The sequence below is a fragment of the Pecten maximus genome, chromosome 5, assembly GCF_902652985.1.
Source record: "Pecten maximus chromosome 5, xPecMax1.1, whole genome shotgun sequence".
Lineage (NCBI taxonomy): Eukaryota > Metazoa > Mollusca > Bivalvia > Pectinida > Pectinidae > Pecten > Pecten maximus.
The window spans coordinates 40,444,920-40,462,498 of record NC_047019.1 but is presented as its reverse complement, the minus strand read 5'-3'; the positions used below and the strand labels follow the sequence as shown (position 1 = coordinate 40,462,498).

General features: G+C 36.5%; 2 protein-coding genes across 12 annotated transcripts in view; one reads left to right on the top strand and one right to left on the bottom strand.

Moving 5' to 3' along the window:
• Positions 1-14,009, top strand: part of LOC117328019 (calcyphosin-2-like) — a 25,309-nt gene extending 11,300 nt beyond the window's left edge. For all 3 annotated transcript variants that reach the window (XM_033885330.1, XM_033885331.1, XM_033885329.1), the window contains 9 exons: positions 85-159; positions 2,048-2,140; positions 2,401-2,494; positions 3,840-3,958; positions 6,335-6,438; positions 7,342-7,496; positions 8,607-8,726; positions 9,092-9,191; positions 11,766-14,009. In XM_033885330.1, coding sequence (XP_033741221.1) covers positions 85-159; positions 2,048-2,140; positions 2,401-2,494; positions 3,840-3,958; positions 6,335-6,438; positions 7,342-7,496; positions 8,607-8,726; positions 9,092-9,191; positions 11,766-11,941 — 1,036 coding nt within the window. In that variant the 3' untranslated portion in view covers positions 11,942-14,009. The remainder of the gene's footprint in view (positions 1-84; positions 160-2,047; positions 2,141-2,400; positions 2,495-3,839; positions 3,959-6,334; positions 6,439-7,341; positions 7,497-8,606; positions 8,727-9,091; positions 9,192-11,765) is intronic.
• The window catches only part of LOC117328017 (ABC transporter F family member 4-like), a 70,022-nt gene continuing 66,452 nt past the window's right edge, over positions 14,010-17,579 (bottom strand). For 8 of the 9 annotated variants that reach the window (XM_033885324.1, XM_033885321.1, XM_033885323.1 and 5 more), the window contains one exon: positions 14,010-17,579. In XM_033885324.1, the coding sequence (XP_033741215.1) occupies positions 17,516-17,579 (64 nt within the window). In that variant the 3' untranslated portion in view covers positions 14,010-17,515. The other variant, XR_004532783.1, reaches the window with a different exon arrangement.

The following is a 17,579-nucleotide window of genomic DNA, read 5'->3' as shown; positions in this document are numbered from 1 at the left end:
ATGCTTTAAGCAACAGACAAATTATTTATATGAACATACCTCATTCCACATGATTGTAAATTTGTGAATATTTTTGTGTTTCAGAGTGAAAACCAAAAATACAGCCACGGAAAAACTTTTGTCCCAGAGAATTCGCTTTGGTGCTAGGGTGGTTACCAGGTAGGTTACATGTAGTAGCCAGGTAGGGTGGTTACCAGGGAGGGTGGTTACCAGGTAGGTTAGTTGCCAGGTAGGGTAGTTACCAGAGAGGGTGGTTACCAGGGAGGGTGGTTACCAGGTAGGGTGGCTACCAGGTAGGGTGGCTACCAGGTAGGGTGGTTACTAGGTAGGGTGGTTACCAGGTAAGGTGGTTACCAGGCAGGGTGGTTACCAGGCTGGGTGGTTACCAGGATGGGGTGGTTACCAGGTAGGATGGTTACCAGGTAGGGTGGTTACCAGGTAGGGTGGTTACCAGGCAGGGTGGTTACCAGGAAGGGTGGTTACCAGGCAGGGTGGTTACCAGGTAGGGTGGTTACCAGGTAGGGTGGTTACCTTGGAGGGTGGTTACCAGTAGGGTGGTTACCAGGTAGGGTGGTTACCAGGGAGGGTGGTTACCAGGCATGGTGGTTACAGGGAGGGTGGTTACCAGGCAGGGTGGTTACCAGGTAGGGTGGTTACCAGGTAGGGTTGTTACCAGGCAGGGTGGTTACCAGGTAGGGTGGTTACCAGGTAGGGTGGTTACCAGGTAGGGTGGTTACCAGGGAGGGTGGTTACCTTGGAGGGTGGTTACCAGGTAGGGTGGTTACCAGGGAGGGTGGTTACCAGGCATGGTGGTTACAGGGAGGGTGGTTACCAGGCAGGGTGGTTACCAGGTAGGGTGGTTACCAGGTAGGGTGGTTACCAGGTAGGGTGGTTACCAGGTAGGGTTGTTACCTGATAGAGGTGGTTACCAGGTAGGGTGGTTACCTTGGAGGGTGGTTACCAGGTAGGGTGGTTACCTTGGAGGGTGGTTACCAGTAGGGTGGCTACCAGGTAGGGTGGTTACCAGGGAGGGTGGTTACCAGGCAGGGTGGTTACCATGACGGTGGTTACCAGGCAGGGTGGTTACCAGGTAGGGTGGTTACTCGGTAGGGTGGTTACCAGGTAGGGTGGTTACCAGGTAGGGTGGTTACCAGGTAGGGTGGTTACCTTGGAGGGTGGTTACCAGTAGGGTGGTTACCAGGGAGGGTGGTTACCAGGCAGGGTGGTTACCAGGCAGGGTGGTTACCAGGCAGGGTGGTTACCAGGGAGGGTGGTTACCAGGTAGGGTGGTTACCAGGTAGGGTGGTTACCAGGTAGGGTGGTTACCAGGGAGGGTGGTTACCAGGGAGGGTGGTTACCAGGTAGGTTAGTAGCCAGGTAGGGTGGTTACCAGGGAGGGTGGTTACCAGGTAGAATGGTTACCTTGGAGGGTGGTTACCAGGGAGGGTGGTTACCTGATAGAGGTTGTTACTGGGTAGTAGTTGTTACTGGGTAGTAGTTGTTACTGGGTAGTAGTTTAAAGGTAGTTGTTAATACAGTTACACAATAATGAAAGTAAGATTGGTCATTTAAATTTAGATGTTTCATCTACATATATTCACATTTTTATCATCCCCCGCATTCACCGAAATGGATATCAATATGCATTCAGCATCTGTCCGGTTGTCAGGCTTCTTTTTTTCTTCAAACTTAATAACAAAGTTAAATGCCTTAAGGGCTTTTAAATTACCAGACGTTATTTGGCTGGGTTATGGCCAAATATTTTCTGAAAATCTTCAAACTTTAGTAACGTAATTCATGGTAGAGTTTGGTAATGATAGATGAGACGAGAAGTCTTGCAATGGTGTCCTAATATGCGAGGAAAGTTGGGGGAAATAAATTCCACATATTTGCTTGTTTGAAATTGTGATAAAAAAGGATATCGAAAGATAATATATTTATTTTTAAACTTGATACTGTGGTGCTAATCATTGTTTGACATTCAATTGTTAGTACTCATGTATATTTAAACATCAGCTATCTTAATGTTTATGTTTCACTGTTTTAGGAATGGGCATGATGCAATGAGAGAACTGACTGGATTTTACTTCAGCTCTGATAATACATTAACGATATATGAGTTCAGACAGTTTGGTAAAAGGTGAACATGATTTTATTCACTCATAATATTATACATAAAAACCTTTACAGTGTATTTGGTATTCCTGGTAATTATTGCATAACAAAAATATTTTGAATTATTATTGAGTTGCTCTGGATGATACTGTATTTCATATTGAAAACACATGTCATAATAAAGTTATAAATGAATGTTACAGTATCATAAAAAATATTTCACTTTGTAATTTTCCTTAGTTTAATTGGCTTTCACTCAGAAGTATTTATCTTTGTAACTTCCAGTGCAAAGGCTTTGCCATTCATCGTTCGAGGTAAATACTGCCATGTACACGGGCCACGGAAGGATGAGCCGTATACTTTAGCAGACATTTCACAGGTATACTTAAAAATCATTCATTATTGTATCAAATATTGACGAAAATTTCAAAACAGAAATTATTTTGAATTCATAAAAAGATGGTGTTAAATGGTATTCACAATATATATCATGAGCATGTCTGATTTGTTCATATTTTCATAAGTGCGTAGCATGAGTAACAATATACATATATACGATATATATAGTACATTTCGAATAAGGCCTAAAACTGCTTTTATCAAAATTTTCTTTACCTGCCTCTTGGAAAGAATGTAGCTAGACCAATGCGTCGAAATGACAAGTGAATGAGTCAGCTGATCGGGATAAGTGTGTATTTCAAAATATTCATACATTGAAAAATATACTTCCACATTAAAAAATATATTAACAGTAATAAACAACACTGATGAACTCCAGTTGGTGTTTATCAATTCCTAAAGCACAATATGTTATTCACTATTTACATAAATAGTGTAGTTGGATGTAGATATTTAATGATAATAAAACACAGTCCATCTGGTATTACTGCTCCCATGCCAAAGTGACTGATGGAAATTAGTTCTGGCCAAACCTTATATTGTCACTGCTCATTACTGCAGTGAAAATATAAATTTGTTTTACCTTGTTTCTTATGATGACAGTATCTCATAGAGTGTCAAAACAATTTGTTTGGTTTTTGTCATTGTCACTAGGTACTTGCGATGAAATACAGTGTATTGTAATTTTAAAAACATTTTTTAAAAACAATGTTTGAAATGTTTAAAAGTCATATGCTAACAAAAAATTCTTTTTAGATTGGCTCAGAGATGAGATATTTGATCACTATTTTTAGGAAAAGTTTAAGTTGTCAGATTTCTTGTGCTGTAGATATTCCAGGTATTTCATCAAACATGTTACATTTTATGGCTTCCCTTTGTATTCTTCAGATAAACTTCTTAAATATTTTGACTATAAAAACTTTTATATAATCAATTTTCTAAGAGTGTAATATTGTAGGGTATTCAATTAATCTTGCCTTAGTTAAGTAATCTCATGACTAGTTCAGTTAACTAAACAATATAGTGCTGATTTAATATTAATCAAAAATCTTGTCTACATGTCAATATAATCTATTCTGATTTAAAAATTATAGATCAAATAAGGTTTATCTAGATTTATCACAGCACTATTTATTCTTGTTTTATTTGTAAAGAAATTTTTTTTTCACTCACTTCCAAAGATATAGGAAACAAAACACTGTAGACAGTTTACCATGTGTACGAAGTACCCACTTAAATTTACTATTGGTATCTGACAGAACACCTCAGGACCTTCTGTATTATTAACAGCCCAGATAATTTTCCTGTCATTACTTTATTGCCAGGGTTCCACGCTAATAATCCCTTCTGAAGGCCAACACTCCTTACCAGACACACTGAAGAGACAGGATCTGATTTATTTCACCCTGACAGACGTGGAGGAAGAGGACAAACAAAATGCTCTGTAGGTCTAATGTTACTGTGTCTGGCAGGTATTATGAGTTAACAGTCTGGTATCTCCCAGGTATTATGAGTTAACAGTCTGGTATCTCCCAGGTATTATGAGTTAACGGTCTGGTATCTCCCAAGTATTATGAGTTAACAGTCTGGTATCTCCCAAGTATTATGAGTTAACAGTCTGGTATCTCCCAAGTATTATGAGTTTACAGTCTGGTATCTCCCAAGTATTATGAGTTAACAGTCTGGTATCTCCCAGGTATTATGAGTTAACAGTCTGGTATCTCCCAAGTATTATGAGTTAACAGTCTGGTATCTCCCAGGTATTATGAGTTAACAGTCTGGTATCTCCCAGGTATTATGAGTTAACAGTCTGGTATCTCCCAGGTATTATGAGTTAACAATCTCCTATCTCCCAGGTATTATGAGTTAACAGTCTGGTATCTCCCAGGTATTATGAGTTAACAGTCTGGTATCTCCCAGGTATTATGAGTTAACAGTCTGGTATCTCCCAAGTATTATGAGTTAACAGTCTGGTATCTCCCAGGTATTATGAGTTAACAATCTCCTATCTCCCAGGTATTATGAGTTAACAGTCTGGTATCTCCCAGGTATTATGAGTTTACAGTCTGGTATCTCCCAGGTATTATGAGTTAACAGTCTGGTATCTCCCAGGTATTATGAGTTAACAGTCTGGTATCTCCCAGGTATTATGAGTTAACAGTCTGGTATCTCCCAGGTATTATGAGTTAACAGTCTGGTATCTCCCAGGTATTATGAGTTAACAGTCTGGTATCTCCCAGGTATTATGAGTTAACAGTCTGTTATCTCCCAAGTGTTATGAGTTAACAGTCTGGTATCTCCCAGGCATTATGAGTTAACAGTCTGGTATCTCCCAGGTATTATGAGTTAACAGTCTGGTATCTCCCAGGTATTATGAGTTAACAGTCTGGTATCTCCCAGGTATTATGAGTTAACAGTCTAGTATCTCCCAGGTATTATGAGTTTACAGTCTGGTATCTCCCAGGTATTATGAGTTAACGGTCTGGTATCTCCCAAGTATTATGAGTTAACAGTCTGGTATCTCCCAAGTATTATGAGTTAACAGTCTGGTATCTCCCAAGTATTATGAGTTTACAGTCTGGTATCTCCCAAGTATTATGAGTTAACAGTCTGGTATCTCCCAGGTATTATGAGTTAACAGTCTGGTATCTCCCAAGTATTATGAGTTAACAGTCTGGTATCTCCCAGGTATTATGAGTTAACAGTCTGGTATCTCCCAAGTATTATGAGTTAACAGTCTGGTATCTCCCAGGTATTATGAGTTAACAGTCTGGTATCTCCCAGGTATTATGAGTTAACAGTCTGGTATCTCCCAAGTATTATGAGTTAACAGTCTGGTATCTCCCAGGTATTATGAGTTAACAATCTCCTATCTCCCAGGTATTATGAGTTAACAGTCTGGTATCTCCCAGGTATTATGAGTTTACAGTCTGGTATCTCCCAGGTATTATGAGTTAACAGTCTGGTATCTCCCAGGTATTATGAGTTAACAGTCTGGTATCTCCCAGGTATTATGAGTTAACAGTCTGGTATCTCCCAGGTATTATGAGTTAACAGTCTGGTATCTCCCAGGTATTATGAGTTAACAGTCTCCTATCTCCCATGTATTATGAGTTAACAGTCTGGTATCTCCCAGGTATTATGAGTTAACAGTCTGGTATCTCCCAGGTATTATGAGTTAACAGTCTGGTATCTCCCAGGTATTATGAGTTAACAATCTCCTATCTCCCAGGTATTATGAGTTAACAGTCTGGTATCTCCCAGGTATTATGAGTTAACAGTCTCCTATCTCCCATGTATTATGAGTTAACAGTCTGGTATCTCCCAGGTATTATGAGTTAACAGTCTGGTATCTCCCAGGTATTATGAGTTAACAGTCTCCTATCTCCCATGTATTATGAGTTTACAGTCTGGTATCTCCCATGTATTATGAGTTAACAGTCTGGTATCTCCCAGGTATTATGAGTTAACAGTCTGGTATCTCCCAGGTATTATGAGTTAACAGTCTGGTATCTCCCAGGTATTATGAGTTAACAGTCTGGTATCTCCCAGGTATTATGAGTTAACAGTCTGGCATCTCCCAGGTATTATGAGTTAACAGTCTCCTATCTCCCAGGTATTATGAGTTAACAGTCTGGTATCTCCCAGGTATTATGAGTTAACAGTCTGGTATCTCCCAGGTATTATGAGTTAACAGTCTGTTATCTCCCATGTATTATGAATTAACAGGTGATTTTCTTTATTAATATATATCCAGGAAATACTTTGATTACTTTGGTGTAGATTCTAGAAACTGTAATGAATTTTATTTTGCTTTCAGTTTAAGTGATGTTCGGCCTTCAGCAAGAATGGATGCCTATGCTAAGCTCCATATACAGAACAAACATGAGTACGAAGATCGTATCTTCTTGTCAACTCTCCAAGGTGAGGAGGCATTGTCCACAAAATATCTGTTGTTATTGAAGACTTAGTTGTTTGTGTTATATGTCATCAATACATGTTTTTTTCCCTTTTAGTCTTTCACTTAATACACGGAATAAACAAAAACTTTCCAGTCAAAATTGAATTGTAATTTCATATACAACGTGATATTCTTTGTGAAATGACTAATTAGATCACCGGCTGTGAGTAACTGTGAGCTAATGCTGTACCCACGATGTCGGTGTCCCACCCCACATTAAAGTTTTTGGAAAGCTTGTAAGTCCAAAAGTATACACCTCACACTAATTAGATCACCGGCTGTGAGTAACTGTGAGCTAATGCTGTACCCACGATGTCGGTGTCCCACCCCACATTAAAGTTTTTGGAAAGCTTGTAAGTCCAAAAGTATACACCTCACACCCTTCTTATTTGGTTTATACATTCAGTAGAGGTCCAAGAGTGTTGTTATAGCAAACACATGCAGAAAAAAAAGTGTTTTCTTTTTCTATTTTACCATTTTGTGGACTTGAGTTTTTTGGCACCAGAACCCACTTTAAAGATTTTGGGGTAAGTTTTTGGTAAGCTTGTAAGTCCACACCCTTCTAATTTGGTTTATACATCCATTAGAGGTCTAGGAGTGATATTATGTGACATGCAATTTCAAAATGACATGCTTATACATACATAAAAAATGACTGCATAGTGTGATTGCTGCTGCCAGTGAGCTTTGCAATTATTGATTGCACTTGTATTCTTTCTCAGTGCATGGATAGACCACATTTTTAGTGTCCAAATTTGTCCAAGTGATTTGTTCAAATACATACCATGTCATTATGGGAGCCTTTGTTAAAATATCTAAAAAATATCTATAGACAGTCACATTAAATACCATCAATGTTTTAATAGCTGAAGTGAGGAAAAAGCTGAAAAAGAGAGGTGTTAGGACGATGACAGGCCTCGGGCGACACTACAGAAAGGTTGACAAGAGGGGTACAGGAGTACTCTACAAGTACGAACTAGAAGAGGGCATCATCAAGTTCCGTATAGACCTTACACCTGATGTATGTATGAATGATATTAAGTGTTTTGTTGTTCTATCTCCATTGTTAGCCTGTTATCTGTTCAGTTTTCCCTGTCTGAACTATCTCCATTGTTAGCCTGTTATCTGTTCAGTTTTCCCTGTCTGAACTATCTCCATTGATAACCTGTTATCTGTTCAGTTTTACCTGTCTGAACTATCTCCATTGATAGCCTGTTATCTGTTCAGTTTTCCCTGTCTGAACTATCTCCATTGATAACCTGTTATCTGTTCAGTTTTACCTGTCTGAACTATCTCCATTGATAACCTGTTATCTGTTCAGTTTTACCTGTCTGAACTATCTCCATTGATAACAAGTTATCTGTTCAGCTTTACCTGTCTGAACTCTCTCCATTGATAACTTGTTATCTGTTCAGCTTTACCTGTCTGAACTAACTCCATTGATAACCTGTTATCTGTTCAGTTATACCTGTCTGAACTATCTCCATTGATAACCTGTTATCTGTTTTATTTTCCCTGTCTGATCTCAATTGAGAGTGTGTGTTTGCTGCAACTGAAACAATGTTAACCCAGACAAGTTAAGGTTTAAAATTAAAAAATGATCACTGTTACAACAATGCCTAGCCTTTTCTTAGCAGCATCCCACATGAAAATGAAGGTGAATAAGTTAAGAATTTCAGTGAAAAAAGTAAATGCACTTGAAAAATATCTTGAAATTTTGTTCCCACTGTAAACACTCTTGATAGAATATTAACATTTATTACATTTTTACCAGTGAAATATCAAAAATTATTCATTCTATAAAAGTGATATTTTTCATATGATATTTTTCACATTCTTCAAAATATATTGTTAGATCATTTTACAAAAAAATGTCGTAATATTTAACTGTTTTTGCCAGATAAATACTGATATCCTCAGTGAAAAAAGTGCTAAAAAAATTGTAGTTTTTACAAGAACTTGTTAAGTGTTGATTTAATGTCTGAAAATGTAAGGTCAGATAATACCCTGTTAATGGCAAATTCAGTAGAAGAGTAGTTTTTTATGTTGGTTTATTTCTGATTATTAAATCGTGTGACTTTACACTAATAAATAATAAGGTATTCATATCAATGTTTCCATTAATATCCAGCAACTTGATGGCGTGTTCGAGATTTTGGATCCAGAGGAGCGAGGAGAGCTCGACTATACAGTTTATATCCATGGTGTAATCGGCACAATGAACGAGTATCGCAAGGCCCTTGTCAGGAAGGTATGTGATTATTTCATTGTATGGAAAATACAAAGATAACAATAAAAGAAGTGTTGTCTTAGCAGCGATTTGCTTGGACAGTCTTAGAAGAATTATTGTTATTTATTTCAGTATTTCACTCTTGTCCAGGGATCTTCTGACTTTTTGATTTCTTCTTATGCAGTATTTGGAGAGAGCCGTATCATCTTGTTACATTTTCCTAGTGGTCACATTTTATTACATGAATCTATATCTCTTCTACATTGTTAAATTTTAACTGTGTAGAGGTGGATAGTAAACGTATTCAAGATACTTTCTGTAATGAATTTTTTCTATAGAAATGTAGCTACAAAATTTTGAAAATTTTTCAACATATTTTTTGTCAGGCTTTTAGGAAAATTGATGCAGGTAAAAGAGGTAGGATCACTCTAAATGAGATCAAGAAATTTTTCAACTCAAGTTTCCGGCCACATCTACACCCAGCAAGTAAGTACCAAATTCCCAGGGGTTCTCTACATTACAGAGATCTGACCTTTGTTGATAATCCTGATAAAACATTGTAAATGACAATAAATATAGAGATTTGCAGATGGTCATTATACATGGCTGGTACTCAAATTCCACAGTGATGGGGTCTGTGTTGGTATTAGTCTGTTTGTCTCTCACCCACAAACTGTCCACACAATTCCCCTAAACTACATGGTCGATTTTAAGTTCATATGCATAATCAGTATACTGTGTAGCTATGCATCTCATTTTTCATCAGATTGTCATGGTTACAAAACTGTGCAAACTAGTATTAAGCCCATAATATCTGTAATAAAGTGATTTTCTTCAAACATGGAATGCAGGTGTAATAAGGGATGACTTATAAATCAATTTATTTTATAATAATACACACATTAAGTGATAGAAAACCAACACATAGTCCGCAGTGTTCACCCAATGTAAAAACAATCTGTTACTACGCTTCACTACATCGCCTGTAAAAGACATCTACATTATTTTGATCTATGTAATAAACTTCGTATTTCGATCTATACAATATAAACTTTGTATTTTGATCTATATAATATAAACTTCTTATTTTGATCTTTTCGTAGTGGACAGACAGTGATAGAGTAGAAATTGTTGCTATGTCGTGTTCTATAACATTTCATGTAGGGGAACATAATTGTTATTGTGAAGGACCTCGTAGGTGACTGATGGTAAATGTTTTGTTGTTGTGAAGGACCTAGTAGGTGACTGATGGTAAATGTTTTGTTGTGAAGGACCTAGTAGGTGACTGATGGTAAATGTTTTGTTGTTGTGAAGGACCTAGTAGGTGACTGATGGTAAATATTTTGTTGTTGTGAAGGACCTAGTAGGTGACTGATGGTATATGTTTTGTTGTGAAGGACCTAGTAGGTGACTGATGGTAAATGTTTTGTTGTTGTGAAGGACCTAGTAGGTGACTGATAGTAAATGTTTTGTTGTTGTGAAGGACCTAGTAGGTGACTGATGGTAAATGTTTTGTTGTTGTGAAGGACCTAGTAGGTGACTCATGGTAAATGTTTTGTTGTTGTGAAGGACCTAGTAGGTGACTGATGGTAAATATTTTGTTGTTGTGAAGGACCTAGTAGGTGACTGATGGTAAATGTTTTGTTGTGAAGGACCTAGTAGGTGACTGGTGGTAAATGTTTTGTTGTTGTGAAGGACCTAGTAGGTGACTGATGGTAAATGTTTTGTTGTGAAGGACCTAGTAGGTGACTGATAGTAAATGTTTTGTTGTGAAGGACCTAGTAGGTGACTGATGGTAAATGTTTTGTTGTTGTGAAGGACCTAGTAGGTGACTGATGGTAAATGTTTTGTTGTTGTGAAGGACCTAGTAGGTGACTGATGGTAAATGTTTTGTTGTGAAGGACCTAGTAGGTGACTCATGGTAAATGTTTTGTTGTTGTGAAGGACCTAGTAGGTGACTCATGGTAAATGTTTTGTTGTGAAGGACCTAGTAGGTGACTGATGGTAAATGTTTTGTTGTGAAGGACCTAGTAGGTGACTGATGGTAAATGTTTTGTTGTGAAGGACCTAGTAGGTGACTCATGGTAAATGTTTTGTTGTTGTGAAGGACCTAGTTGGTGACTGATGGTAAATGTTTTGTTGTGAAGGACCTAGTAGGTGACTCATGGTAAATGTTTTGTTGTTGTGAAGGACCTAGTAGGTGACTGATTGTAAATGTTTTGTTGTGAAGGACCTAGTTGGTGACTCATGGTAAATGTTTTGTTTTGAAGGACCTAGTAGGTGATTGATGGTAAATGTTTTGTTGTGAAGGACCTAGTAGGTGACTCATAGTAAATGTTTTGTTGTGAAGGACCTAGTAGGTGACTCATGGTAAATGTTTTGTTGTTGTGAAGGACCTAGTTGGTGACTGATGGTAAATGCTTTGTTGTGAAGGACCTAGTAGGTGACTCATGCTAAATGTTTTGTTGTTGTGAAGGACCTAGTAGGTGACTCATGGTAAATGTTTTGTTGTTGTGAAGGACCTAGTAGATGACTCATAGTAAATGTTTTGTTGTTGTGAAGGACCTAGTAGGTGACTGATGGTAAATGTTTTGTTGTTGTGAAGGACCTAGTAGGTGACTCATGGTAAATGTTTTGTTGTTGTGAAGGACCTAGTAGGTGACTCATAGTAAATGTTTTGTTGTTGTGAAGGACCTTGTAGGTGACTCATAGTAAATGTTTTGTTGTTGTGAAGGACCTAGTAGGTGACTCATAGTAAATGTTTTGTTGTGAAGGACCTAGTTGGTGACTGATGGTAAATGTTTTGTTGTGAAGGACCTAGTAGGTGACTCATAGTAAATGTTTTGTTGTTGTGAAGGACCTAGTAGGTGACTCATAGTAAATGTTTTGTTGTGAAGGACCTAGTTGGTGACTGATGGTAAATGTTTTGTTGTGAAGGACCTAGTAGGTGACTCGTGGTAAATGTTTTGTTGTGAAGGACCTAGTAGGTGTCTCATGGTAAATGTTTTGTTGTGAAGGACCTAGTAGGTGACTGATGGTAAATGTTTTGTATATTTTCAGTCTCGGGTGATCCATCTAAAAGTGCACTTCATGCCTTCATTGAAAATGTACAGGAGAGTTCAAGCCAGGAGGAAGTCACCTACGAGGAATTTGAGGATTACTACGAAGGTCTCAGTATAGCTGTGGATAGTGATGATGACTTCGCCAACATTCTCCGCAACACATGGAGTATATAAACTGTCACTGGAAATTAAGATTTAAGATATTGCATATGTTTATTCGGCGAGATCGTAATCATATTTTCTTTCATCTTGTGTAGATTTTGCTTTTAAATGTTGGTAACATTAACAATCGTTAAGAGATGTTTAGCCACAACATTACCAGAGCATCTTTAACTGATGACATTAGATATAAGATTATTTTTCACTGGAGACAATTTAGATGTACCTAATGAATATATTATTTTTGTCATCAATGTCTGAACATTTGAGGTGATATTCTCATTCAGAATTGGTATTCAGACAGTTTAGCTTCGTGTCTGACATAAGTACAGTCATGATATGGTGGGTTTTTTATCATCTGTAAAATGTCGTCTTTATATTAGGCTATTGGTTCTACTGGTGCTGAAACAATAGGTTTTTTAACCATTGTACAATGCTTATTAATTATTCAGGTTTTTTTTTAATGCAAGTCATTTCAAAATTGTTAAATGAAGCTTGATAATCTTCAGTATATTTTCTTATTGTTTTACTCCAGACTGTATAGAACCTAGAAATGTGTAGTTATGTGGGAGGTACATTAGTATGATGCTTTTAATCAAATACACCAAACCATCAACTTTTTTTATCTGTATGGACCAAATCTCTTCATAAGAACTTCTGTTTATAGAGTATCATTTATATGTTGGATGTTGAAATGAAACCAGAAGGTATTAAATTCCTATTAAGCTTCATAGAAATTAGGAAGTTGTAGAATACTGTAATATCTTGTGATTTTATTGATATTTTATGTGAACTACATTGTTTGTATTTACATTCCGAGAGTTAATTTTGATGAAACTATCTTGCTTGTGTTTATTTTAGGCTTGAGAAGGGGGCTGTGTTGGTTGAGTGGTAAAGGTATCCTAACACTTTATCACTAGCCCTCCACCTCTGGGTCACAAGTTTGAAACCCATGTGGGGCAATTGTCTGGTACTGACCGTAGGCCGATATTATTTCTCCGCGTACTCCGGATTTCCTCCATCTTCAAAGCCTAGCACGTCAATATAGGCTTGGATTCACTGTAATGAATATATCCGTTCAGATAATATTACACATTCCTCCCTAAGGCTGCGATTCCTGCTATTTATAGGCCTGATATGGCCGACCTTTCACAGGGATTTTTTACGCTGAATGGTATACAAAGGCCCATTTTTTGCCTTCGTCTCAGATTTTATTTAAACTCTATGTTTTGTAATGTGTATAAATGTGTCGTGATGGTATACTGATATGTAATTAATCTGTGCACTTCTAAGTATGGAATATTGGCCTTCTACAGCTTTTCACATCTGATGTGCTCTTTATATATCATAAAGTATACGGCTAACCTCATGATGATATTTAAGGCTGTACCATGTTGTTTAACATTTACTTGATTATGATACATTGTACCCATCCCGAGATGATCCTCTGTGTACATGTCTCTGGTTAGCAGACTCTTATCAAAACCAGGGTTGGACTAACAAATGTTGTCTTACCTTGCTGTTGGAAAATTATAGGTGGGGTGAATTGTCCTACACAGTTAATTTGTCTGCAATTTGAATAGGGTAAATGTTTTCATTGAAGACAGATCATTGTAAGCTAGTCCGAGTTTAGTAGTGAGCAGTGTTTGTATTGTAAACTGTCAGGTACATCACAATAAGTTTTTGACATTCCAGAACCCATCTATTAAGTAATATATATATCCTGTACAAATAAGATACAGTTTCTCTGCTCAGGAGTGTGATGTCAATATGTTGTGTTACTTTTGTGTCAGAAAAGGTAACTTATTGGCTAAATATGGAGAAGTGATGAAACAACACTCAACTGTTCCTTTGAACTGATGGCTGTTTATCCTTTTATCATTTGGTTGCAGAGAGCTGATGACATGAGAAGCATTTCGTTATGTACTAAACCGGTAAATTTACCGGTATGTATACTGTAAACTTAATCCTTATCAGCTTTCAGCATGATAACTGCAAAAATAAGATCACCACTAAAACATGTGCGTTTACAGTATATATACAAGTAACATAAAGCTCAATTAGAATAAACAATAACCCAGTATTCTAGTTGTATTGTTCTTTATTTACCAGTATTTTATGACCTAGTTAATAGATAACAGTGCAGTGTATACATGAAGCAGGAAACTGGAGTGTATCTGAGCATTGATGGACGGACAGGTGCCACACTGTACAGAGGTGTGGCGACACCTACAAGGCAAGGGCACATAATCCAGGAAAAAGTCTACCATAACATGATACAACAAAAGCATTTTAAGATTTATTATAGCTAATCAATCAAATATATAATAAATCAGTAAAACCTGGTGATGGCTGATTTGATTGTTGATTTCACCAGGGAATGGTCTTGTTGAATGAAGAACTAGTTCATAACAATATTTTTAAAGGACATACCTGACAAAGTTTTAAAATTACAAGTCTGACACAATACTGGTGTTTGAGATAGGAAATCTTATAAAAGTGCCATTGATTGCACATCTATAACTACATGTTCTAGTGAGAATAATGTTAAAATCACTATTGCACAATGGTTAATTTATTAACAGTAAAATAAAGGAACAATGGTTACAGTAAAGTGTGCTCTATCGCAGATATCCCAAGACCCACGGAATTCAAAAGTGTTAAAAGAATAAATATAAGAAAAAATGAAAATTTTGTAAGATATCGAAGCTTATAAAAATAATTAGCAAATGTATGAATATATTAAGCATATTCAAAAATATAAGTCAATTTGATAGCTATAACACAATATATATATTATAACAAATGAAACAAATTGCCCAACAGGCCTGAATCACTCGCCTGATCGTCAGCTTATGATGGCCTTGACCTCAAACTGATACAATTGTAAAATCAATATCGTAACACTGGGGCTTCGATATTCGGTAACAATTTCACATTTGACCCATATGACTTCAAGTATAAGTAAATCAATGCCTTTCATTCGAACAAATCGGCCCTTGTTCCTCTCTGACCCAATATCATTACCCTGGGCCTAATGAGAATATATGAAGTGGTTGAAAGATTTTAGCCACCTGAGTCCTGTGACCCTGAATGTAGGTCAAGGCACCATTTTGGACAAGTTTGTTGTTCAGTAGAACTTCATCCTAATATCATGACAATGAACCTCTTTGTTATCGATAAGTCATTTAAATGAAAACATTGATGCCAGACAAATGACTCCACATCATGGCATAAGTTTATTATCGCCCCTTAGGCAGGTGAGCTAAATATACATACATTTAGTGCATTTAATACATTTTCACCTTGTATACTTTATATAACCTAATTGCTATTTCTACAGGTAACAATATAAGTTTAATATTTACATATATATAAGTAAAGACTAACATAAAGTTGTAAATAAATAAATAAATATACTGTAACAGTTACTCTTTACCTTGAATATTGTACATACACTCATTTTAATCACAAGTATGTAAAAGTTTTACACAGATGAGACAATTTGATTCAATTTACTACATGTATTGGTTGCTTTTAATTATGGTCTTTCTTCAAATTTCCAAAATGTAAAATTAATTTTAAACACAATTTATTAACATTTTCATAAAAGAGTTAATTAACTTTTATGATAACTCTAGCATTATGACATCAATTCAGAATTTTTCTTGTGCAATAATTTGCATCAAGTACAGTGACCCATCTGAAGATTCCTTACCAGGGTCTAGTCCTGACAGAATGAAAGTGACTATTGATTGTAATATTAGACCCTTGGATAGGACTAGAAGTAGCTACAGAGGGCATACATGGCTGGAAAACATTAAGCTAGCATGCAGTTAGACATACAAAGCTCTATTTCTGTTCTCTAAAAATAAAATAACTCGTCACTGACAGGTCTGCAATGGCCTTGTTGCTTGGCAATATATCCACATATTCATCAAAAAGCCCATATAGCTGATGTCAACACTAAACATTTGGACTTCAAAAACTATCTCAAAGAAGTAAATATAATTTCAAATCACAATTTACTATGATATGACTCTTGTTTTCATCCACATTATTTTGTGGGTTAATGGAAATGACAATACTGGTATAAAACTCATTTGTCAGGTTTGATTGCACCAAAATCACCTTGATCTCTGACTTAGTGACCTTGATTTTTTGTCAGTGTCAGTTGTCTTGTTTAATTCCAACTATCTTTGCATCATTACTAAATGTCATAACAGAATGTTATATCAAGGAAAAAATACAAAATGTGACCTTTGAATAAGTGACCTTGACCTTAGATCAGTTGAATCCTTGTTCAATTCTGACCAACTTTGCTTCATAATGTCATAGCAAAATGTTCATCAGTGAAAATGTACAAAATTTGACCCTCACCTCTGGATCTAATGACCTTGAATGACCTTTTCTGAACACAGTGAAAATGTACAAAATTTGACCTTCACCTCTGGATCTAATGACATTTTATGACCTTCTCCAAATGTGTATTTTTGTGAACTGAACATCTGTGCACAGAAAAAGTGATTACTATTTGGCACCTGTAGCTACAATATCCCAATATGCCAATGGGGCCATAATAACTGTTTAAAAAATACAAAAAACAAAAATAAATCTTTAAATATCACAGATAGCATGAATCAACATAGAGGGCTGTGCACCTCTTACAGATTTATATAGATTCTAAATGGATGTATGACAAAAACTGCACTAACAAACTCTATTGCATAGTAATTCACATACCCTTGATTATCCCACTGATACAATGTTATCTGACTGAACATAAACCACAGTGGTCCCACTGTATATCGAAACCTTAGTAAAGACGACACCTGTGTATTCAGTGACAAGTAGACTTTACAATAAGGCAAAATTAATTAAAAGCAGAACATTCCCTGAGTCTTGTTGAACTGGACAGAGGACCATATTGTCATAAACAAAACCGTTTCTGAAATCGTGGCTAGATGATAACTAACATGAGAATGAACTAACCTAGTCATGTACTGCAGACAGTTACATCAATCTATTACGATTATCTCGGAACATAAAAACAAAAATTCTTAACAAATCCAATAATATTTGCAATTAACAAGGGCAAACTATGAGATATAATTCAGAAACCAAATGTACAAGGTAGTACCAACCCATTTGGTAAAGATATCAGTCATAATTAAATACCGAAACACCCTAATTTATGTATCTATATATAAAGGTAGTGGACATATGATTACACAGTGAAGACATATATTGTTTACATGTTCCTGGCAGATATTTAAATATATGGATGTTCGGTCTAAACTTGTTATAACATCCACTGTGTAGTGACCCAGAAAGGAAATAATGGTGGGTGGTACAGATTACTATAGTAGTTCTTCCCTACTTTTCTGTGTCCTGTTTTCATCTTTACTTGAAATGGTCCTTGGAAGATTTGACGGATTCTTACTTACATTTTCATATCAATACCCGAGATATTGAAAATTATTTTTATAATCTAGAAAAATATTTTCTTCATGTAATTCAACACAACATTAATTACTGACAATGTACATAGTGATAGAGGAGGCACTAAGTGTTGATAAGACCAGGTCATCATCTCTTGCCCTTTGGTTTGGGGCGCTTCTTCTTCTTATCATCTGGCTCCCCTCCTATTGGT